This window comes from Mastacembelus armatus, chromosome 19, assembly GCF_900324485.2.
Source record: "Mastacembelus armatus chromosome 19, fMasArm1.2, whole genome shotgun sequence".
Taxonomy (NCBI): Eukaryota; Metazoa; Chordata; class Actinopteri; order Synbranchiformes; family Mastacembelidae; genus Mastacembelus; species Mastacembelus armatus.
The window spans coordinates 17528154-17551673 of record NC_046651.1 but is presented as its reverse complement, the minus strand read 5'-3'; the positions used below and the strand labels follow the sequence as shown (position 1 = coordinate 17551673).

General features: G+C 42.3%; 4 protein-coding genes and 2 long non-coding RNA genes across 10 annotated transcripts; 4 read left to right on the top strand and 2 right to left on the bottom strand.

Moving 5' to 3' along the window:
* Nucleotides 1-72: 72 nt before the first annotated feature.
* Nucleotides 73-3969, top strand: cbx1b (chromobox homolog 1b (HP1 beta homolog Drosophila)). 2 transcript variants are annotated; one of them, XM_026315815.2, is made up of 6 exons: nt 75-297; nt 1248-1329; nt 1645-1801; nt 1899-2052; nt 3059-3153; nt 3299-3969. In XM_026315815.2, the coding sequence occupies exons 2-6, from the start codon at nt 1275-1277 to the stop codon at nt 3438-3440; spliced, it is 603 nt and encodes a 200-aa protein (XP_026171600.1). In that variant the 5' UTR covers nt 75-297; nt 1248-1274; the 3' UTR covers nt 3441-3969. The 2 variants fall into 2 exon arrangements, with proteins under 2 accessions (XP_026171601.1, XP_026171600.1); XM_026315816.2 differs by lacking the exon at nt 1248-1329 and having other exon boundaries at nt 73-297.
* A 252-nt stretch (nt 3970-4221) lies between these two features.
* On the bottom strand, nt 4222-12300 carry nfe2l1b (nfe2 like bZIP transcription factor 1b). 4 transcript variants are annotated; one of them, XM_026315811.2, is made up of 6 exons: nt 12120-12300; nt 10337-11158; nt 9134-9322; nt 8154-8243; nt 7883-8041; nt 4222-7599 (listed from the first exon to the last, which is right to left on the bottom strand). In XM_026315811.2, exons 2-6 carry the CDS (start codon nt 10892-10894, stop codon nt 6226-6228), a joined length of 2370 nt encoding a protein of 789 aa, XP_026171596.1. In that variant the 5' UTR covers nt 10895-11158; nt 12120-12300; the 3' UTR covers nt 4222-6225. The 4 variants fall into 4 exon arrangements, with proteins under 4 accessions (XP_026171596.1, XP_026171593.1, XP_026171594.1 ...); XM_026315808.2 differs by having other exon boundaries at nt 9134-9355; nt 12120-12299; XM_026315809.2 differs by lacking the exon at nt 12120-12300 and adding an exon at nt 11262-11402 and having other exon boundaries at nt 9134-9355.
* On the top strand, nt 8116-9239 carry LOC113135627 (uncharacterized). Its single transcript, XR_003296194.2, has 3 exons — nt 8116-8283; nt 8392-8461; nt 9103-9239. It is a non-coding gene; the product is annotated as an uncharacterized LOC113135627 (long non-coding RNA).
* On the top strand, nt 11406-15316 carry LOC113135626 (uncharacterized). The gene is made up of 4 exons (XR_003296193.2): nt 11406-11541; nt 13302-13388; nt 14224-14348; nt 15143-15316. It is a non-coding gene; the product is annotated as an uncharacterized LOC113135626 (long non-coding RNA).
* Nucleotides 12722-17663, bottom strand: cdk5rap3 (CDK5 regulatory subunit associated protein 3). Its single transcript, XM_026315812.2, has 14 exons — nt 17506-17663; nt 17237-17282; nt 16624-16755; nt 16408-16508; nt 16263-16311; nt 15835-16013; nt 15574-15710; nt 15120-15264; nt 14782-14877; nt 14380-14461; nt 14215-14303; nt 13344-13549; nt 13071-13242; nt 12722-12866 (listed from the first exon to the last, which is right to left on the bottom strand). Exons 1-14 carry the CDS (start codon nt 17509-17511, stop codon nt 12801-12803), a joined length of 1506 nt encoding a protein of 501 aa, XP_026171597.1. The 5' UTR covers nt 17512-17663; the 3' UTR covers nt 12722-12800.
* Nucleotides 17664-18296: 633 nt separating this feature from the next.
* prr15lb (proline rich 15 like b) lies at nt 18297-22311 on the top strand. Its single transcript, XM_026315817.1, has 2 exons — nt 18297-18994; nt 21947-22311. The coding sequence occupies exon 2, from the start codon at nt 21974-21976 to the stop codon at nt 22307-22309; it is 336 nt and encodes a 111-aa protein (XP_026171602.1). The 5' UTR covers nt 18297-18994; nt 21947-21973; the 3' UTR covers nt 22310-22311.
* The last annotated feature ends 1209 nt before the right edge of the window (nt 22312-23520 follow it).

Genomic DNA, 23520 nt, shown 5'->3' with positions numbered 1-23520 from the left:
GCGCTCCGCCGTCACTGATCTACAAATGACATGCGCACAGCGCGGCGGGCAGCGGCTCAGCCGGCGGGTCCATCCAGGCGCTGTGTCGTCTGGGTAACTGCGCCATCTCCGCGCTTCGGCGGCCCCATGGACCTTTTCTTCCCTCAGACCAGACGAAGGGGCCGCAGCCGAGCTAGCGGGTCTGTGCCTCCACAACCAGCCCACTCAGACAGAACTCCTTCCGAGACGAACCCGCTGCAGTTGTTTAATTTCGGTTCGGCTGGAACTTTTCAAAGCGGTTAAATCGTGAAGTCGTCGGTGAGTTTGGTTTGTGTCCTGGCGGGTCTGACCTAGCTAGCTGCAAATGTGCACATTTTCAATGGGGGGTGGGGCGCAAAGCACATCTGCGCTTAGTTAGGACGCACGATTCACACCGAGTGTAGCTGTTATTGATCAGTATCATCGACAGTCAGCCCTCAATCGATTGGTTATTAATGGGAAAGCGATATGGAGGAGACCGCAGCTAGTTAGCTGCAAACTGTGGCTCCTCTCCAGTCTTTGTCGTGTGCTAACGTTAGCTAATGTTAGCGTTAGAAAGCTCACACACACACACACACACACACACACACACACACATAGAGGATGCAAGTTTAGCTTTACACACCTGAGCAGCAGGTAAAAACCTGACCTGGCATGTTTTACCATTAGCTCTGCTGTTCCACACTAACACACACCTGCCGTCAGGTGCTGCAAACACACACACACACACACGTTCTGCCTTATCATTAATGGGTGAAGGTCGTTAACCTGTGCAAGTACCTGGTTAAAGGTGATCAGTGATGCATTTGGTTGTTTCTGCTCTCTAACACAGACTTGCAAACCTCCCAGTGAGTTTACACCATGTCATAAGGTACATGGGGAACTGTGGGCACTGCAGATTAGACAACCTGTTTCATTCAAGTCTCCATAACTGAGACTTGACAATTAAAGAAGAATTTCTCAAAGTGCAGCATTTGTTTCTGTTGATTTAACATTTGAAGACTGAAGTTTGTTTCGTCATCTAAATGATTCATTGAAAAAAGCTGATTATTAATCATTAGGCCATGAAGTTCTACTGTACCACAGATAAACACACTGCTGGTCTGCATTGCCTCACATTGTTGCCCATGCATCTCCTCAATAAATCCCATTCTCCAATGCTGTTTTCTCCTCTCTACCACGTTGATTCCCGCTTGCTTCCATCATGCAACAATCTTGACGTTGACCAGGAACCTGCTGGTCCCCAGGTCTACCTGATGAGTATGAGCCTGACTCCAGAACCCTCTAACGATGGTGCTACTGTTACGGAAGGTCTTATATATCATTATTTTCTAACATAAATTTCTCTGTATCACTTGTCCTTGTGCGGTAAGGTGTGTGTCTCGAGTCAAGGAATGAATCCAGTAATGTATGTGAGCGAAGTGGCAATTTAAATGTTTGTCATCCATTTGGGTCTGCACTGAGCAGAGTAACACCTTTCCCAAACAAATCTTACACCCAGCCTGTGAGCCTCAAACACCTGCCGGAAGTAAAAGTGTTTTTAAGTTTCAAGGCTCAGCAGCAGACATTAAAAAGTGTGTGTCCTCAGGAACCATCTGCTCATTACTCCTGTTTCTCACTCACCAGAGAGCAAAATGACTTCAGCTGAGAAGAAGGACAAGAAGGCAGACGATGTGGCGGAGGAAGAGGAGGAGGAAGAAGAATACGTGGTGGAAAAGGTCCTGAATCGGCGGGTGGTGAAAGGGAGAGTAGAGTACCTTCTGAAGTGGAAAGGCTTCTCTGAGTGAGTGTAGTATTTATGTTTTGGTGGGATTCATGTCACGTCATCTCATTGACTAATACACAAATACTGTTATTTTTTTATGTGCTTATATCTGCAGTGACGACAACACGTGGGAGCCGGAGGCCAACCTGGACTGTCCAGATTTGATTGCAGAGTTTCTGCAGTCTCAGAAATCGGCACACGACGGAAAGAGGAAGGCGGCCGGAGATGTGGAGGGAGACGAAAGTAAATCAAAAAAGAAAAAAGACGACGTAAGTCCCTTTTCTTTGTTTTAGTGAGAGTAAAAATACTGTTGTACTGTTTGAATCTGAGAAAAGGCAGAGACACAAAACTGTTGGTCTGTGTAACGAGCTGTGATGATTTTCTGCATTTTTGTGGACAGAGCAGCTAAGTGATAGATGGTAACGCTAACAGCAGCCTGAGCCTGGTCAGCTGAAGAAGAACAGGTGGCAGGTTGTAGGTGTTGTAGATGAGGTGAACCATGAGAAACCACTTGTGCACTGCCCACATCACAGGCTCTGGGGGAGCATATGGAAATCCGGGTGTTGAGTTCAGCAGTGTCCTACAGTCTCCCGCTCCCTCCCCTACATGTGCTGTGGGATACTGAGTGTGTGTGGTCATACACACACTTCAGACCCAGACTGAATCCAAATGTCTGGACTTCTCTCCATTTGCAGGCCGAGAATGCTCGGGTGGTCCTAATTCATGCGGTCTGCAAGTCAGCTCATGTGACCTTGTGCAGACTTTTAGGGAGTCAGTCCACTTGGATTTCAGACCTCCAGACGGTTATTTTCCATACAGATGTGGCGCTGACAACATTTAACTATAAGATATTAAGATATTGTACTGATGTATGGAGCTGAAGGTATCAGTCGGTTAGTCAAACTGATCTGCAGCTTTTTTGATTTTTTTTTTTTGCAGACCATCCACTGTTCAAGCTTCTCAGATGTGAGCCTTTGTTGTCATGCATGATAAGAGTAACTTAGTTAAAGCTGTACAGATATGTACAGTAAAAGAATACGTTAAGTCTGTGAGCATGTAACTGTGTGTTTGCACACAGGATCTTTGAGCTTAGTCCAAAATACACAAAGAAGCAGGGTTGTTGAACCACATTCCTTTGTTGTGCTGAGAGTATTTGCATCTATTGGAGAATTGGACAGGCAGCTAAACACACACACACACACACACACTGATGTGTACTGATGCTGAAATGCTTCTGTGATTGACTGAAGTCGTATGTTTTTGTTGAATCCTCAGACAGAGAAGCTAAGGGGCTTTGCTCGAGGCCTGGATCCAGAAAGGATCATTGGTGCCACAGATTCCACAGGAGAGCTCATGTTCCTCATGAAATGGTTTGTATACACAGCACAGTAACGCCCGAAACTGGAACGTTTCAGTGGCTGAGCAACTGGCACAGTTTTCGGGGAATTAAAATGTCATTAAATATTTACCTGTGCTGAGTTAGTTGTGTTTGATTTCTGTTCGTTGCCTGAACAGGAAAAACTCTGATGAGGCTGACCTGGTACCGGCGAAGGAGGCCAACGTGAAGTGTCCGCAAGTGGTCATCTCTTTCTACGAGGAGAGACTCACTTGGCACTCATATCCCACTGAAGACGAGAAAAAGGACGACAAAAACTAACAAAACGAAAGAAAAACTGTAGTTTGGATTTCATTGTACTCTCGACGGGATTCCATTGGGGTCGGGGGGTGGGGGGTGTGGCAGAGACAAGCAAGACACCACTGGACTCATTCGTCTTTTGGTGTAGTATCGCTCATCTGACTCTACTTCTATCTGGATAAAATCTAAATGTATATACGCTTCAAGTTTGCTTGAAAAAAAGAACTGTAACATGCAGTGTTAATTTTTAGTATCCATTCCAGTTTTAAAGAGTCGCTCGGCTGATTCAGTATCATTTTTACATTCGGTCCAGTGCTCGGTCATCTTGCTATGATGTTGTATCAGTGAGGTGAAGTTTTTATTTTACTAGTGTGACGTTTTTACTCGGTTCCTTGGTGATTTTTGAGGACAAAACTGTCAGCTCTTCTTTAAGCCTCGTTTGGTGTACGGTTCTCAGCTCTCTTCAGTGATTCATCTGGTCATGTGTAGTGTTTCTCATTTTCATGTCTTGCTTGTTGGTTTTGGAGAATAAAACCACTTTTTGTTACTGCGCTGTTTCACATGGGTGTCACTTTTAATGCAACAGGGTTTATTACTGGTAGGGCTGCACCTAATGGTTATTTTCTGAGCTTATTGTTTGCTCTGGTGATTAACCTGTCAGTTGTTGCAACTCTGTCACCCAGTCCAGATACCTGGACAACTCAACCCGAGCCCCACAAAATCTGCACCGTGGACGGAACCCCAGTCTTCCCGACCCAGCCCTTGGTGTACAGTATCATTCATGACAACCAGAACACAAGAGTCACAGGTGAAAATAAAAACACTTTATTAATCAATAAAAACAATTCTTGATTGCCAGCAAATATCTCAAAACAGAGGGAACTACATCCAAACTCAACGCAAGGGTGAGACTGTTATGGAGACATTTGACAAACTACATAAATCATGACAAACACAAACATGAAAATATTTACATAAGACAGACAAAAATAGTGCACTAAGTAGTAGCAGTACTAAATAGTCGGTGCTGCACTGGGTTACACTGGAGTGAACTTTAACCAGTTTCATGCCTGAATATCACATTTAATAAGGACCGTTCTTTCAGAAACAGGTTTTTGGACATCATCTTCATGTTGGGAGTTCTGTTCAGCCTCTTGTAAATATTCTGAGACCTTAGCTGACCTATTTTTTTTTTTAAGAAGTTGATGTAACACATACTGACAAACTTCATTCAAATAGACAAGTAATAGCACTTCTATGTTGAGAACATTTTTCTGCAGCTCTCAAAACCTTTAATGTGAACGTGAAATAAAGGCATTCAAATCAAAGTGGCCACAGCACACGCTGTCCTCTCACACACTCAAACAACTTTAATCTCATTGAACAACTTGGCTCACTTTGTTTTCAATACTAAAACTTAAAATATAGAACTCAATATTTAAGCCAAACATCGGCTTTACAGCAGTTAAAAATGGCCTAAAGTGGCTTTCAACTGGGCAACGTTGGCAAATGAGTTACTTGAAAGGGACCTCTCTACAACACAGCGACAACTGCACCTGCTTAAAACATGGCGTCCTATAAGAACCAGCCTGTGACAGCCTGAAGTTGACGGTAATCGTACAGTACTCTGGAACTGCAGGCCTGTCCCAATTCCTTATTACAGGCTCTGCACTATCTTTAAATCAACAGAGGGTGTGGATGTGTGTGTGAAGCTGATGTAGCTAGAGCTAATAACCTTGCTTATACTACAGATTATGAACAGTTAATAAGAGCCTCCATAAACGCAGCTCCCGCATTTAAACCTGCAGTGAAGGAATAGCGACAGACACGGCAAAATGCATATAGCCAAGCCTTTTAAAGACAAATTACAGTGCTATGTATAATTTATAAGAAAGTTGATACATTTTGCAATGCAGTGTGCCTCCTCCCTAAAACATCCATCTGCTCCTCTTGCAGGACTTCCCCTCCAGGCCTCCTTCAGCAGTGGCCAGCCCGGGAACACTCAGCCTGACTCTTCCCTAGTCTCAACATCCTCCTTCCACACATCCAACCCCGTCTCTCTGGGGCCTTCTGGACTTAGGAGCCAAATCACAAACTGACTTCAAAAACGGGAATTTGTGCTACAAACCTGCCGAGTGCAGCGTTTGAGCATTTATGATGTATTCAGATCAAGTGACGTGCACCATACAACCTTTGGTTAGTATAGGTGTTAATGGCCTCCTAAGATAATGGACTTCCTTTAGCCTTTGGTATCTAAACACCCACAACCTTAGATGCTGCTCTTTGCCTAAAGACTTGCAACTTAAAAGCATCAGTGACTATGAGAATCACTATGAAAGTCTCCAGGGTGGGATGTGATCTGTCCTTTAAAACCTTCAGTGCATAGCTATTCCAACCATCCTGGCTGACAGTGTTCTTGTACTTCTCCCGTTCCCAGTCCTTTGCGGTACATTCTTCTCCATCCTCAGTGGTTTGGTGCAAAAGGGTCGAGAGCAGCTAAAGTTTTTCTAATAGCTCATTTATGTCCTTTTCTATCCCTCTCCTCCTCGCTTATTGTTTTCCCTCATCTAAATAATGAAATATCAGTACTCAAACAAAGAGCTACTTCTGCTTCAAAGTTGTTTCCAGGAAGAAAATGTAGGAACAGGTTTCAAGGGGGGAAACTAATGCAGGAAGAGTAGTCAACAATGCCATTTTTCTACTCACCAGAATCTTCTTAAAGGAAAAAAGGACGTCTCTCTTACATCTGCAGAAATCTTTCTTATTGGTTTAGCAAAATGATAGAATGAACAGCAGTTTGTCCCCATCACTTCTTTTTGTCTTTTTGTTTTTTCTCTGGCTTACGGTTCTGCTCAGCAGCCGCCATGCTGCGGGGCATGATCAGCACGCTGCCATCAGCGCTGTACTGAAGCGAGTACTCGCTGGGAGGATAGGGCCGGCCCTCCTCATCCCGTAGCTGAGTGAACACCTCTTGGTAAAGGCTTTGCATCTTCTGCTTCATTTGCCGGATGGAACGAATGAACTCCATCTTCTCCTTCAGTAGCCGGGCCTTGTCGCGCCTCAGGTCTTGAACGCCCTGCTCCAGGTTTATGATGGTGTCCAGTTTGCGTTTGCGGCAGTTCTGGGCCGCCATCTTGTTTTTTCCGCGCCTGCGGATGTCACGGATGAGGGCTAGCTGGGCCTCACTCAGGTGGTGCTTGGCTAGAAGCTCGTTGAACTCCTCCACAGGCAGGTTGATGATCTTGTCGTTGGAGAATGGGATTTTCATGGCCCGGGCTCGGCGTTCATCACGACTCGAGTGCTTGTCGAGCAGGTCCCGAGGAGCCTGAAGCTTTGAGTTCTGTTTGTCGCGAACCGTCTTCTTCCCGGCTGAAATGGGGAGCTCCGAGCGCTCAGAGAACGCAGAGGAAAGCGGCAGGTTGTAAGTATGATTGTGGCTGATGCTGTCGAGCTGAGGGAGGCTGTGGAACTGGGAGGGGTCCTGATAGCTCATACGGCAAAGCTTGCTGTACCCCGGCTGATAACCCCCAACAGCCCCTTCCTCAGTCTCTACAGTGGCTACCTCAGAGTCGGTACTGTATCCCACAGCTCCTTCCTCAGAGAAGGTGGCGGACGTTGAAGAGGAAGAAGCTGCAGAAGAGCAGGACGTCTCTGAGCTGCTGGGGGAGGCCGGGCTGTGACTGGAGTCCAGGGAAAGACCAGAATCTGAGTCAAGCTCATCCTCCAGCTGGGAAGCTTGGGCCTGGCTGAAGCCCTCCTCCATGGCAAGATCCAGCAAGCTGATCTCATCAAGCATGGACTCCTCCAGCAAGACGCTGAATGGATCGGGCAGGACAGGCGTGGAGGTGATGTTGTTACTGGAACTGTTTATGTGTGGCGGGAGGAAGATCCCAGTCAAGTTAGTGGCACCAAATGTGGAGTTGATGTTGGTGGAGTTGCTGGAGGAAAATCTGAGCATAGTGGTTCTTGGGGTGCTGCTAACAGTGTCCAACTGGGGATTAAAAATCTGGGGGAAGTCTTGGCTGCAGCTGGGGAGGGAGGCCTGGTGAAGGCTGACATCCTGATTTATCGGCGTTGAGCGTGTAGAAAGCCCAAAGTTTCCCACAGTGTTTGATTCAGTTGTCCCACTTGTGACACTGCTGGCGTTGGTGTGGAGAGAGGTGCTGTTCACTTCCATTGCCTTCAAACAGAAAGATCTTGTTAAGAAAAATCTACTCAAATTAGGAGGTATATTTTTGTGCAGAATAATTAAAACAAATTCCTTCCTCATTCTTTGGCACCATAAAAAGGTCATTTCTCATTGATTCAAATTCTTTTTCCTTAAAATGACTTTAATAAAAAAAGACTGATCTCACAGCCGATGTTATTGCTGAGGGTTTTTATTTGGATCTACCTCATGAGCACAAACCAACACATCTCATGAATTTAAACGTCATGAACTGAGTGATAAAGAAGGGACATACTTGTAGCTCCATGATGGCCATGATGTCTTGCCACTGCTGCTCCAGGTCTAACTGTGGCTCTGCCGGGGGCAGCTGTGGTGTCACAGGGAGGCCCTGAGATGTAGAAGGAACTTCTTCATTGGAGGCTGCTATTTCCGGAGTGACAACAGGGGCTGGGAACTAAATAAAAATGTCATGTGCTTTAAATAACATCTCTTTTTTACTGTCGTTTTTTTTCCACAACTAGTAACGTGCATATCCTGCTTTACAACATTTAAAGTTACGTTTTTACCTCAGATTCTTCTCCAAAAGGAAAAGTGGCCTCCAGCAGCCTCAAGCATTCTTGGAGAGACAGTGAAGTCTGTGAGCCGAGAGCTGGAAGCTGGGTAACAACAAAGAAGAACGTATCGATACAGTCACAGGTATTTATTTATTATTTTATAGTTGGCTTAGATGAATTTTCGCCTTAGTTCTTGTCTTTACACTGATAGTTTGGTAACTGTGATCCTGTATCTTCATCTGTGGGAAAGCATCCATCAGTCTGGCAGTCCTATTTCCAACCTCCACTGTCCCTTCTGCTGTTTCATGTCTTCATTTAAGGTTAGTTCATGTCATCTTCCCTTAAACAAACACATTTTTGTAGTCTCAATAATTTCTTGCATTATTGAAGTCGTACATTGTTAAATATTCTGTGTATTTGAGCAGTTAACGTTCAGCTACTGCGGTCATATTAGACCGTTTCAATACAATATAAAAAAAAGAGAACATGTTTTCTGAGCATATGCTTCTTTACTAGTTATTTTTCTATAAAAATGTCACAGATGCCATGAACAGCCCGAATACCAGCACTGAATGTGCCGCATCTGTGTGCGTCAGTAGTTTTTAATGACACTTCTGTCTCTGTGGTTAGTAATTCTGAAAAGACCTTAAATAAACTGATGCAGTTGTATCACAAATGAGGTTGTGAGCTCACTAAACCGTCCGTATACACTAAGCTGCAGGAGCTGGTGTGACTCGGTAACAGTTTTACACTATTATAGGCAAAGTGAGCGATTTTACAAATGAAAACTATTTTTTCATGACAAGACTTTTTCTAAATGTTGAAAATAAACCATCTGGAAATATTTCCATATGGGTAAAAACTCCTTCAGCAGACAAAATTATCTTTTATCTCCGATGTGCCTGAATTCTCATTCCATTTTTATGTATTCTGTGGCAGTTAAATGTACCTCCTCCCACAGGACAAAACACTAGGATATGAAGCCGACCAACCTGCTCTGGAATACTCTCTCCAGTCTCTCCGTCTACAGGCTGAGCCCCTTGTAGGTTGACTCCATTTCTCCAGCTCTCTTGTGCCTCATTCTCGTCTTTGTTCCCCTGTGGGTTGGGCTTCTCCTCCTCACACTCCTTCTGACGGTTGCTGTAGTTGAACACTTCTCTTCCTGCACCAAGGTCAATGTCCTGTCGCCATAGGATGTCAATCAGGTCAATGTCCTGGAAAAATACATAGTAACTGCTTATGCTTAAAATGGTTCTGTGCAGAGAGGAGTTATTTAACAATCTGGTACTTTGTAAGGGCTAAACGTATTGACATCAAACTGTAGCTATGTACAAATGAAACTCAACATATTTGGGCTATTTATAACTGAAACGGTTTACTTATTTCTGATAATAAGCCAGCACTTGCACTGTTTGGCTTTTTTTCATTTAAGTGGTTTAATCTGGAGGGGGAGAGAGCAACAGATCATGTAACTGAAGTATGGTCAGATGATGCAACCGTGACATAAACACTTTGGCATGGTGGTTATCAGAAGTTCAAAAATGACTCTGTGTTAACCCCAAATCTGCTGCATCAATATGGACATACTCTATAAGATGTTTCAAGTAACCTAGATATAAATTTAACAGAAAAATAACCATGAATAATAATAATGATAAACTACCATAGGTAGAAATGTTGGAATATATAAGATGTGATGATAAAAAGAACAGTTTCTTCTGCACCATTTAAATTAAGGAATGTGTCTGTTCACGGTGCATTTAACCATTGCATTTTGAGGGACACTGTCAAGTGGTAATGAATGTGACTCAACTGGTCTGACCAAAAATATCTGACAATTCTAGAAAGACCAGAGTTGTTGACCAGGAAAACACAAGTGTACAGTCACCTGAGCTTCACACTTTTTACCATTTCTGAGCAGAGTTGTGTTTTATGCTGCCATACCCACAATTGTAAGAAACATATTTCCATGAAACAACATTAGATCAATTGATATATGTAGTCATTAGGTATATTAAGCAAATAAGGGTTTTGTGACTATAAGATTTTTGCCATTCGGAAAATGTACATACAAATTGACATTTAATGTTCTATTCTTTCTATTTTAACAGAAGTAGTAACTGACTCCTGCTGTGGAGGAGGAGGTGTTTTCCCTCTCCTTAGGATGGATGTTCCCCAGGTTTTAGCAGCTTTACCTCTTTAGTGAGGTCGTCATTGCCATCTCTGCTGCCCTGCTCCTGGTTGCCCTCTGGGGCCACAGCTCCCAGGCTGCTGTCCGCTGTGTTCAGGTTGTATGTGGATTCAGGTGCTCCACTTCCTCCCCTCATGGCCGGGGTAGCGTCAGGGTTGTTAACGTCGTCTAGGCCGGCCCCATTGTCCAGGGTGATGCTGGGGCTGGACTGGCTGCTGGCGGACACCACAGTCTCAGAGTCACGATGCACTAGCCAGGTGTTGAGCTCGGTACTGGGCACAGAGAAGTGATCCAGCTGGCGCACCTGGTTCAGCAGCCGTCGAGTGGTGAAGAAATGGTCGAGGTCCACACTCTTTGGATGGATGCCATAGCCGTCCAGCGTGTTGCGCAGATTGTGAAACTGTGTCTGGGTGTAGGCTGAGCTAGGGCCCAGGATGATCTCTCTCAGTGGGGGCAGCTGATTGCTCAGATAGGTGTCAACGTCCACCCTAACCCCAATGAGACTCAGAAGGATGGTGAACTGGATCAGGCCCTCTGTGAAGTACTTTTTCAGGTAAAGCATTTCTTTACAAAGGGAACAAAAGGTGAAAGTAAAAAATAAAAACAAAAATGGGGCCTGCTACCTTGAATTAATACTTCTGTACTAGTACTGGAAGACAGAAATAGATACATGAACATAAAAAGTGGTTGAAGATAGTGAGGGAGAGGGTCTTCAACAGGATTTTGTAAGTTCAAAAAGCAGGATCCCAGATGAGGTTTCCACTTCTGACAGAGTCCAGTTTGAGCTCAAAGCTTTGTTCTTCATAAGGGTCTCATCCTCCCATTCCTGACAAAAGTGAGAAATTACATTTTATTGCCTCACTGCAAACTACATCAGCTCAACATGAAAATCCCTGCTTTCAGCCCTACGACACACAAGACTCACCTACCTACATTAGCCTCAGACACACGTTACTGAAAAGAACAAAAACCAGGACTTGCTAACCCACTGCGACCACTCCGTCCTCCCAAGACTAGAGAAGTGATGTCTGGTCGTATCACGCAATGCATTTTCATCCTTGGACATGCAGCAGCCCAGAGATGATGAGCTTTAGGAGCCGTCACCCCACCCTGGACAGGACAACTACTTCTTGTGGGTGCTGTTGAAGGTGAATGGGAGTCGAGAAAGCTCGCTGGGCTGGCTGGCACACGCACCGACGACGATGTTAGGTAGGCTGGGTCCCTCCCTCCTCTCCTCTCCTCTTCGTCCTTACGCCGTTAGCTTGTGTTTTGAGACCCAGCTCCGGCTACTACACATGTACGACCCTATCTATTCCTCAAAAATAAATCGAGCTGGTTCACTCGCGTATCTGTTTACCCTAAAAAGTGACAGGTACCTATACGGGTATTTCATCAACTGGCATCAAACATCTCCCTGACAACAAGTGGTGAAAAGACGAGTGACAGTTAACTCAGCCATTCACAGGACTCAACCGCGGTGACGACACATGACTCCAGCTACCGGCCAGCCAATAGGAATACAGCAAGGGTGGGGCTTGAGAAAAAAGCTAAACTACTATTGGAACTCGCTGTTAGCCTTGTAAGCTAGTTTATTGCTAATTGCTGTAACCATTCAACTACTTTAAAAAGTAACTTACACGAGACACACCGCAGTATTCACCCATTCACACGTAAAAACCACTTATTTTCATGTGTGCCCGCTGACATTATCTAACGCCGGGAATAACTGCAAACCGTGTATCGGTTTATAACGCATTAATTGGAAACCTCTTGATTTTAATACTTACGCATGAAGATTTAGCAACTGTGTCTTCATGCCCAAAAGTCCACTATCACCTAAGAACAGCATTCAAATCCCGGTTCATTAAAAGTTCCACAATGCTGCCCGATAAAGCTTTCACAGCCTTTCCTCATTGAATGGCCCACCATGACTTGCAAAATCGCTAGCTGCCCGGTTAGCCTAGCATCTTGACACCAAAACACGCTTTCGCACAGCGCATGCGTAGAACATTCTAGTGGCAAGCTTTCATCACCCCAGCAATAACACAGAAAATACCCAAACACATTTTTAAAGAGATCATGTGCTTCTTCGCTGTGTTTTATCGATTTTGAACAAATGATTAAAGTCTGTGGTGGAAGAAATACTTAGTTTTTGCTTCTGTAAGTTAAGGCCCAATACATCAATGTAAAAATGCCTCAAACCTTCAAAACTGCAGAAGTTTAAGTTAAATCTGAAATATTAAGTTTGAAAATTACATTATATCACAATTTGGTCAATCTGATTTTTTTCCAAACCAGTTTTCTTATCCCTTTCTCTTTTCAAAACTTTTTTGGAATCCACATATGTGTAAGTTACCTAGTTTAAATGCAAGAACACAAGAAGACAAAATAGTTTAAATTAAATACTCATTTTTATTTCTCCCTGTAGATCATGACAAAATATTTTTTGTGAATGTCTGTGAAGGTCCTTATATATTAACCCCCATCAGGTTCACAGGCCTGTTGTGGTATCGCTTTGAAATGTCAGCTTCGATCTGCAAAAACAAACGACAAGGTGTGACATTTCTTAATTACAAGCTTCCTGTGTCATTTATGATTCTTTTAATTTATCTCTACTGTTTAATTTACACTCTGTAATTAACACAGAATTTGTAGCTGCGTCCTAATATTTCAAAACTTCTAAGGTAAATCCCCCAACCATAAACACACACAAAAAAAGTAGGAAAATAGTCCTGTACCCGTTTCTGCAGCTCCCGGGTGTGACCTGCCAGCAGGTCAACACGAGGCTCCAGTCTCGACTGCTCCTCAAGAGCTTCCTGCCTCTTCTCCACCATTGTGGCACCTTTCAGCACCAGAATTTCTGCTTGCTTCATTTTTTGTCTCAACACCTCTGTCACACGTTCAACATACCTAGTAATAACAATGTAATGTTTCAGAAGTAATACAAACATTTTCTAAATTTATATCAGATCCTATATATTGACTGAGGACCATCATCCATGGCAACATACCGCGGCGAGGCCTGGATCATAAACAAGTACTGCATCCGGAGTGAGGTGAGCCGACCCAGAAGGTCCTGCACCGTAGACAGCATCTTCTGGATGTGTTCACGGGTCTGGCCTTGGATGACGGAGGGGGCCAATTGGAACTGACTCATAGCCACCACATCTCCCTCGTCTGCCATCTCACTCAGGCGCTGGGTTAGGAACACTTCAAGCTGCACAAACACACAAAAACCTATGTTTTTACAGTTTCCAATAATATAAACATGCTTAGTTTACAGTCCCAGAGATGTTAACTGAATCCTGGATTAACTGATTTTTTTTTGGCCACTTGAGGGCAGCAGAAACAAGCTTCATATTACTAAATTGTAAAGCTATTATGGCAAACTAGTTAGCCAACGCCATACACAGCTAAACTATATTATTCATTGTATAATGTTGTATTTGATTCCACCTGATGAATATTAGTCTAAGATTTAGCTGGAATCAAACATTTGTTGCTTAGTGCTGCTAATCACCACTATGTTCTCCAGCTACTCACTGTTTGTCTGCTGTTTGCTGCTGAGCAGTTTGTCTACACTGGGTTTTTAAAGCTTTCTGCCACTGAAGGCGACTGTAAGAGATCAATAACACTGAAGCACAAATTTGCTGTTTTTCCATAGTTCTCTATCACTGTTGGGATAAAACACATTTGCAGATGTCATCTTGGCCTTTGGGACCTTTTTTATTTTTCACCATTTTCTAGTTGCAGCTCAAATGTGTATGTTTTTCTATATTATTGTTTGTTTCAGGACTGTGATTACATTATCTTACACAGAAAGATTTAGCGGAAGCAGAGTCTTTGAAGGGTAATTTGACACTACACCAGTGTATTCTTTACCTCCATTAGTTCATCGATGAACTGGCTGCGTGACTGAGAGTTTTCCAGTATAGTTAAAGCATCCTCACCCCTCGCCACACCATCAGGACCTACGTGATGATACACTCGTCTTCATCAAAAACATATTTCATGTGGTGAGTTTAATAACAATTTTAAAGTACTTACAGTCTGTGCCTGCATCTACAATTTCAATTTCTATGGGAGCTGCTGCATTGTCACCCCAGTCGATTCCACTTGCATCAGTGTCCTGTGGATACAGACAAAAACTGGTAGAGTGGGGCAGTGAAGAGTAGAGTAGTGGTTCCTAAACTTTTTTTTCCCAGTCAGACACACACCAACAACCTCTTATAAACAAGTAAACAATCACTTCACTGATATCACCCATCAGTTTCAAATAGGACTACTTGAGTTGATTTAAACTGGATGTTGTTTAACAATGTTAATTATACCAAGTGTATAATTGTATAGACTGTTCTTCATTTATTTGAATATCTAAATGTTCAATAATAAAGTGAGCACAACATATACACAGAAAATCAAAAGTACAGATATACTCAGGATTCATACCTCAGAGTTCGGCTCCAGACTGATTCCCCAGTCTATACCATCCTCAGCTGTGATGCCCTGAGTATCTGTTCCTTTGCCAAAGTCTCCCCAGTTGATCTGAATCAGTTTTTCAATTAGAAAAAACACAAATTAGTGGTGTGTAAAATCTGTTCGAATTCCCACACCTGTTTAGTAATTCCGCCACTTTTAAATCCACCTTAATGTAGAAAATATAACTGTATAAAAAATAAAGTTGATTCAAGAAACATGTATAAAAAAAGAGAACAAAATGTGACTTTTTACCAAATCTAACATCATGATGTGTAATAAGATCCTGATGAATAGCCAATAAAACTAACCATGTCTTCTGTGACTGTTTCAGGAGGTGCCTCCTCTACAACTGGCCTCTCGACCACTGTGGGGACTTTCCCTGTTCTCCACTCATAAAATGTTGTATTTCCTCTCTTCTGGACAAATGTCAACATGGGCAGAACTGGTTCAGACCTACAAATAACATGTGAGCAAAGATTTACTATGGTTTCTATAGGTAAATGGAGCAGACAAAGCTGCTTAGGTTTCATTTTATTTCTGTTATATTAATAGCACGCTGTCGTTATGCTGATGTGAATGGAGAAAGAAATATTTATGTCAATCTAGCAAATAATACATGATCGTAAAACCTCCTAAATACTGGTAGTGAGGTAAAAATATTCATTTCATATGGGGCTGAGCTACAGAGTAAAACCAGTGAAACAGTTAATAGAAAAGCAGAGCTGTGTGAATAAAGGTAAACTGTTGTGATGATAGACTCACCATTCACATACAAAGTCTGTGAAAGCAGTGTAAAGTTGGATTTGTTCCTCTAACTTCATTGCATCCTTCCCAACTTTCTCAAGAACGGCTGGTAAATCTTTTACCAGAGCCTGAAGCTCACGAGCCACATTTTCTCCCTGAGAGATAAAAACATTCAAGCAAGAACAGATATCTTCACAGACAGCAAGAGTCTGGACATGCAACATGTCATCACTGCAGGTTTGGTGTTTTAATGTTGTGTGTGTATGCTCTTGCACATACTGTGATGCCGTATTGTTTGCAGGCAGCATAGTAGCGTTCCCTCAGGTCTGCGGCTGAGCTCTGACACTCCACCTCCCGCCTGCTCAGCTCCTGCTGCAGCTGCTGGGCCTTAGCCAGCTGCTTCCTCAGAGCGGGGCCTTCATAGCTCACATTGCGAATCAGTAAGCTGGCCAGCTCCGCTGGGATTTACAAACAGATTTTTATTATTCCAAAAATCTGCACATGCAATTACTTCGTCCCTCCAAATCCTATGCAAATGATGCAGAAATAACTTGAAGAGCAACAAAAACATGGTTTTAAATGATATCGATTCCAACATGAGCCACATGGTAAATATTTCCTTTCTACCCTGTGAAAGGCAGAGAATCGATCTAATAGTGAACACAAATAACAGAGATGTGTGCCCCTTGTTTCTATATCACACTTACCCAGATACACGTTATCTGCCTCATAAAGTGAAACAATCTCCTGCCAGTCCTGTAACAACAAACACCAAAAGTGAGCATAGCCTTAGTTCAGTTTATAGACACAAGACCTCGCTCTGAACCTGACAACAGGCCTGAATCCTCTCACCTTCATCCTCTGAGATGAGTATCTGCCGAAGATGTTCTTGGAGGAAGCCTCTGTTCCCTTCAGTATCTCCACTATCCTCAAGCAGTGAAAGTAGTGAATGTCTAACAACAACAAATGAAGAGTGTGGAAACATCAACAGGCTCCTGGGTTGATCTGGATTTTATATTTCAGAAAAATATATGTTTAGCTCTGCGACTCTGCCACTGTGGCACCTACAGGATCCTGAGAGGAGCTGCTTGATCTCCTCGTTCTCAGGCATATCCTGGATGGCAGTATTGATCTTCTCTCTGATTGTTTTTACTGCACTTTGCCATTTCAAGTTACAGTGACGCCGATCCAGCAGCCAGTCTGTGGACACGAAATGATAAGAAATTCATATCTGCACTAAATCATTTAGAAAAGTCTCCTCAAGGTTTGTACACTTTGGTTTGGTGCAGTTTATTATTTGTTTTTATATTTTTTATTATTGGGGATGCTGTGCTGTGTGTTTTCAAATACACATACACAGCTGTCTGCATTTCTAAACTCTGCCCAATCAATTCCATTTGCCCCAGGTGGATCAAGCTGAAGAAACATTCAGAATCACAGCTAACAGGACACAACCAGCAACCTGGACTGTCACAGCAAAGGGAAATGAGAGATTTGAGTAAAAAAACAAACCCAAAAGTCAAAAAGCATATTTCGATTTCGCCATTATGGACGTTTGATTAAAAGTTAAGTGTGCAGAAAGTGAAGGAGTCTGGATGCTGCTCTTAAGTCGTGTGTTTCTGACATTAATTGTGTAGTTTGTTTTAAAAAGACAGTTTTATACTGATGCTTGTTAACTCACCCAACAACCTGCTGGTTTGAATGTCGATCGGAAGGTTCTGAATTTTCTGTCCAAGAAAACAGTCACATCGTTAATAATCGACTCTTTGTTTTCCAGCACAGGATAGAAACGCTGGATTTTTAAAAATGTTTTAACATTAATGCAGTTGAAGAAAAAAAAACACATTTATCGCTTTACAAACTATTTTGTTGAAAAGATTAACTGGACTCACAGCAAGCTAACATTAGCTAGCATGCTTAGGCTCGTCAGACAACGTTTATTCCGCTTACCTCCATTTTCTCGTCAACAAAAAGGTAAAGCTAAAGAAAAATGAACGTTTTATAGCTTCATTCTCGATTCATTTAAAACATCTGTCGCCAGGATATTTGTCACCATCTGGATTTCACTGTTTGACACGTTTGGAGAAGGGGAGCTAATAGAGAACGGCGATGTTACAGTGAGAAGCAGAACTGACCAATCAGATTTTACTATACTGATACTTACAGCTGATTGGTTCTTAGCATAGAGCTGGACGTCACCGGTAGGGGGCGATGTAACCCTGTGGCTGTTATGAGAATAATTTGGTTTTAACACCAAATCAAAACGTGAAAATACTAATTGGACTCACAAAGCAGCATTTTATAAACATTTATGTTTGTTTAAAATCTTAATCTGAAAAGTAACGAGTGGAGTAAAAAGTATATTTTATTATTTTATTCTAAAATGTTGTGGAGTGAAGTTAAAACATCATCCCATCAGATTTATTTCAGGCGTCTTCTGCATCATTGTGGACAAACGTGATGATTTTCCACCTGACCTGAAACTGAAGTTAGGATCTGATTGACTGACCCACCATCATGCTGTTCCATGTGAGGGCCTTAAACAGGACTTTCCTGTAAACACACACTCAAGTACTTCACTGAAGTGCAGTTTTGAGATACTTAAACTTTACTTGAGTATTTTTAAATGTTATTTTATACTGCTCATCCCCTGCATTTCTACTTTTTGCTGCTTTTATCTGTAGCTGCAGTAACTTTTCAGAGTTTTTCCAGCGTCGTTTAAACTGACCAGCAGCTAAACTATGTTTTTACTGTACAGTGCGTTTTCTGCTTTTAGTAAAGGATCTGAGTAGTTGTGGGGATAATATGTGATGTCTTGTGGGCAGAGAATGAAGCTGGTGCAGCCTTTCTGTAAATCCCTGCATGTGCAGCCGTGTCTCAGGTCATTTGAATGGAAACCAAACTTGCAAAGTGAGCAGCCATTGTTGGAGATTTTGCACAACCCATGCAAAACATCAGAGCCTCAGCTCGTTCAGATGATCTTTCAAATCCCTTTGCTTTCTCTTTGTCTTTGAAAGTGACTGCTAAGAGTTTGTGACATGATTGACCTCCAATATAAAGATCTCTTTATACCGCGTCCAAATTCCACATTAAAACAGGACTCGGTTTGAATGTGGGGCTGATAAAGGGGATTTATTTGCATTTTGGAAAGCTCATATTAACCCTGCTGTGAGTCATCTTGATGTTGACTTGGTTCAAGCGTTTGCTCACTCATGCACATAGCTGGGCGGGTTTGAGGTGTGTGTGTGTTTAAGGAGGGTGTGTGCTAGCTCAGATAGTGCAGAGACACAAGGTGAGAGAGAGGTAGAGCAGAAGAGATGCTGCACCTGTGCGTGGTGACCTGAGGAGAAGAGAGAGACGCAGAGAGCAGAGGTTGTAAGGATGGTGGGGCAGTTTCACATCTGACAGACTGTATTTCAACCAGCTCATCATCATCAAGGTAGGAAAACACATTTGTGCACCTAAAAGCTGTTTTATGTCTAGTTTATAGTGCTGCAGAAACAGTGACATCCTTGGCAACAGGTCACCTTAAAATAGACCCAATAAAACTTCATCATCTGGTTGAAATGTCGGTTTAGTTTTCTATCATTCTGACATATTTAGAAAATACAACAGATCAGGTTTGAAGTAATAAACAGTAAATTCAATACTTTGAGCTCCTGTTGATCCAAGACACTGTGATAGATATTTTTTTGTGTTATAAAGAAACAAGAGTTTGAATTCTACAAGACATTACACTAAACTACAGAAAACTAGAACTTTTAATGTTATACTCCAGTATGTGCCTTTTTAAAATCAGAATTACAGCAAGTTAAGTCAAAAAATTGATATGAATCAAATTAACATGTTTGGGCCTTGCACCTATTGAATTGCTGGTACAAGGACACGTGACGTTTTAAAGAAACATCAGCTTTCAGCTTCGTGTTTCTACATAATCTAGAAATGGCAACAGAACAAAAGAACTACAGACACTTCGATTTATGTAAATGATCAGTATCATACAGATCAGGCATAGAACACCCAAAGGCAGATTCAACTTCTCATTCAACTTGGCTGTTACGGGTCAACACAGAAGCAGAACAAAGGATGAAACCTGAGAGTCTAATGAACCATTGGAGCCAGAAAAGTCCTCGTGCCCTTGGAGGCTGTTCTCGCTCCAGCTCAAACATTATGATGTGGGAAAGACTTTACAGCTGGTTAGTGATTTCTGAATAAATGTTCCCGTCCTGCTGTGATCTCTGAGGCTTTGCTGAGAGGCCACACATCACAGAAAACATAGTAACTTATTAAAGAAAACTACGGCATGCCTCCTGTGTGTCAACAGGGCTTTTTGTCTCAAAGGTCAGATCTAAGTCAAACATGGCACACTAAAAGAAATATGCATGCATGCTGTGCTGCATGGTTTTCTCACTGAACACAGTGTGATAGTGCTGCTCAGTCTGTCTGTAATTTTATTCTGCAGAAACTGCTTGATGGAAAGTCAGCAATACTATGCAAATGGTGTGCAAACATTTGTTTAGAGCAACCTGCCATTTATTAAAGACTAAACACGTCCAGGTTTCTGAATTCAGCTAAAAAAAACAACAACAAAGAGTTAACTTTAGGTGCTTAAATGTAAAGTCTGGTTAATGTTAAAAAGGCTGGGACACTTCGGTGTCAGATGGTTTCTGTAGCTGCATCTGTCCACAACCAGAGCAGAAATAACCATCACAGGACATAAAAGTAACAACAGATCCAGAAGAATCAAACACACAAACTCTCATGTTCTTCTCAGATTCCAGTTTTAAAGGAAGTAATTAAACTGTGTCGCATCATGGATCAAAAATCTGGTCAATTGTTTCTTTCATTGTCGGTCTCTAACCTTTGCGCTGCTTGTTCGTGCCAGGGGCCGAGCACCACATGGCTCAGATAAGAGTAAGATGAGGGCATGAATCCTTTATTTGCATAGGAGCTTTATGATAAAACGACCACACAAAGGAGGATTTGTGACGTTCTTTACTTCCTGTCATCAAAACAGGAATCCAAGAGTTTGTGAAATCTGGTTCATCAGCTGCATTTTGTCCAAATATTTTACATTTCAGAGTTTATTGCTTACTTAAATGCTAAATGTCAGCTGGGAGGTTTATTTGTGTTCAAATCAAACTTCACAATAGAGCCAGTGGAAAAAAAAATATTTGAAAGAACTGATCCACTATAATTTGAGCATATTTATGAAATGAGACATAATGAAAGTCCTCCTCTCATTGTACCTGCTCTTTTCACAGCCACAGCTGCAACAGTCAATTAATTGATTACTGATCAGAAAATACTTTTCAGAGGTTTGTGTGTATTCTGTGCTGGGCTGAGTTGTGTGAGAAATTGAATTTTGAAGAAGTACATCCAAACTAGTTTGTGGTAGGAAATGTGATAGGAAAACATCTTTACTGAAACTGAGTCAATAGTCTTTTCATGGGGATGTTATTTGAGCGGTTTGGCAGCCATGGGCATAATATGCCTGTACAGCCCTGTAATTACTGCTTGTACATACAAACTATATGAAGTAGAATTACTGTAACTAAATAATTCAGAGGCCAACAATGAATTTTTTTCATCTGACAACTGGTGTATTGTTTCTTTCTGTCACCTGGAGGCCTTTTTACTTCATGACTTTATATCAGATCACATGGGAGAGACAGATGATAGGGTTCCTCATTAATTTATCAGCTGAGAGCAGAGTGTCAGGTGTCCCCCACCCTTAGGTTTCACCTCCTGATCTCAGAGATGTGTCACAGATGATAAGCAGGCATCCAAGAATGGGACTGTCCACATATTGTGCCCTAGGTGTAGGGATTGAAAATAAAGTCAAATAAATCCTCATATTAAACATTTTGTGGAAAATCTTTGCAGTCTGGAGATTTGACTCCCAGGCTGCAGCCACCACCACCTGTGGCCTGTTGTGGGGACTTCAGTCAGACTGGGATCAGAGAAATTCCACCCGGAAAAACTTCTTGGTAGCTTTAGCCGTGTGTTCAGGATCATTGTTCCTCTGAAGGATGAAATGCCATGTAATGAGTTTTGATGCGTTTGTCAGTGTCAGCACACTCTGCTCCTGTAAATGTTAAAAAATGTCAGCTCCACCTGCAGCTGAACCCACACCAGCCCCACGTTGGACAGACCAGCTGGTGCTGTTTGCTGTGTGTCATGAGCTGCTATTTTTTTTATCGTTTTGGTAGAGGCTGGTTTTGGTGTCAGAACTCTAAAGGTTTCTTTTTGTATGTGTTTGGGAACTTGGCCTGGTCTGTCTTTTTATATCGTATTTCAAAATGAATGTGTAACTGTGCAAATACTGGTGTGTTTATTAATCCTGGGTGTAAATGTGACAGTAACAGTGTGTGTACTCTGGACTCTTCAGGTCAGTCCTTCAGTCACTGTTGGTGCCATGGCGGACCCAAGCTGGTGGAAGCTGACCTTCTCACGCAAGAAGAAATCTGAACCTAAGGTTCTGTACGAGATCCCGGCTGAGCACGGCACCAACACGGGCAACAAAGCGCATTCGAGCAGCAATACCCCTCCAGACCATATGGACAGTCAGTTCAATGCCAGACTGGAGAAGATAGTAGACAAATCTGCCACCAAGGGCCGCCACGTCAAGGTCTCCCACTCTGGTCGCTTTAAGGAGAAGAAGAAGGTCCGTGCCTCGCTGGCGGAGAACCCCAATCTGTTTCCAGAGCACAACCTCGGTGATGAGAACCATAAGAAAAAGACTGAAAAATAGAACTTTCCTGCAAAAAATACAGTGGAGTGCACCTACCCATCGTGTCATATATCAGTGTCACAAACACAGACTAGCACGTCACACTACACGAGCAAGGTGGATAAACACTTGTTACCATGCACACACCCAGGTAGATACTGTAACCAACGGACACCAACACAAACACCTGGTGCCAGCAGAAAACCATTAGATAAGTAGAGAACAGGGTGGAGGCTGAAGTAGCGGAGGCAAGGTTTGACTGCAGAAACTGAATATACACTGTCACACACAACCACACTGTTGCATTCGCTCAGTCAGTGGTCAGTTTATTAGGTACACCTGTCTAAGACTATGTCTAATCCAACAATTGCTAAATCTTCAGTTTGTGTGCAAACAGTTTCAATGCTGTTCATTAACCTCTATGATCATCCTCATTTATATAATTGATTGGAGATGATAGTAAAGAGTTTTAGTCTGGTGTAGCTCATGAACAATCACACACTGTGTCACTGACCTGAAGGAAGACTGAAGGAACTGTCTAACATCATCCTCATGATTGAAAAGTAGTTAATTTAAGTTTATATTTTTATTATTGTGATGGTAGCATTTGGGAATTACCCTTTGTTTTTTATGTCTTTCATGATCAGTGCAGTATAATTCAAGAGATATATTTGTTTTTTTTTTTTTTCCATGACCAAACCAAATAAGAGACTTGATTTTGAAACTGTGTCTGAAATTCCACAAATATGGCAAATTAAATAAAAAAGCTTGTATAATCTTTTCTGAAAATCTGAAAAAGCAGAAAACTTTTGTTTTTAATAAATGTGATGTGTTGGTCATAAAGCAGCACTCTGTGTTCACAGGAATCTGCAGACAGTGGAACAAATTACTTGAACATGCATCTTATTCATCATCATTCCCTCAGGTCATGAAGCCACGTTTGTTCCTTCACCTGAGCTCTGCCTTCAGGTTTTGTTAACATGGTGATAATAAGCAGTCACTGATGGTTAAAACTACATGGCAGTGTTTCTCATATCTGTTCACAGCCTGCTGGTCACACTGCAGGTATTATACTGCTGACATCTGCTGGTCAAACATGCATTTTGTCCTCACTCATGAATCCAGCTGTATCACCTGCTCTTTCATCCCAAAACATTCCCAGGTAAGACTCAACACACACGCTAAATAAATTCTGTTAAAGTTTGTGTTTCAGAATAATAAGACAGTTTCCT

Excerpts from the sequence above, each read along its gene's own strand:
- cbx1b (XM_026315815.2), top strand. The coding sequence starts at position 1,275 with ATGAGTATGAGCCTGACTCCAGAACCCTCTAACGATGGTGCTACTGTT. Across the intron at positions 1,802-1,898 it reads AAGTGGAAAGGCTTCTCTGA|TGACGACAACACGTGGGAGC; the intron begins GTGAGTGTAGTA and ends TTATATCTGCAG. Across the intron at positions 2,053-3,058 it reads CAAAAAAGAAAAAAGACGAC|ACAGAGAAGCTAAGGGGCTT; the intron begins GTAAGTCCCTTT and ends TTGAATCCTCAG.
- nfe2l1b (XM_026315808.2), bottom strand. The coding sequence starts at position 10,894 with ATGCTTTACCTGAAAAAGTACTTCACAGAGGGCCTGATCCAGTTCACC. Across the intron at positions 8,244-9,133 it reads GAGAGAGTATTCCAGAGCAG|CTTCCAGCTCTCGGCTCACA; the intron begins GTTGGTCGGCTT and ends GTTGTTACCCAG. Across the intron at positions 8,042-8,153 it reads CTTTTGGAGAAGAATCTGAG|TTCCCAGCCCCTGTTGTCAC; the intron begins GTAAAAACGTAA and ends ATTTTTATTTAG.
- cdk5rap3 (XM_026315812.2), bottom strand. Across the intron at positions 16,509-16,623 it reads GCAGCTCCTCTCAGGATCCT|ACATTCACTACTTTCACTGC; the intron begins GTAGGTGCCACA and ends TGTTGTTGTTAG. Across the intron at positions 12,867-13,070 it reads CCCGGGAGCTGCAGAAACGG|ATCGAAGCTGACATTTCAAA; the intron begins GTACAGGACTAT and ends TTGTTTTTGCAG.
- prr15lb (XM_026315817.1), top strand. The coding sequence starts at position 21,974 with ATGGCGGACCCAAGCTGGTGGAAGCTGACCTTCTCACGCAAGAAGAAA.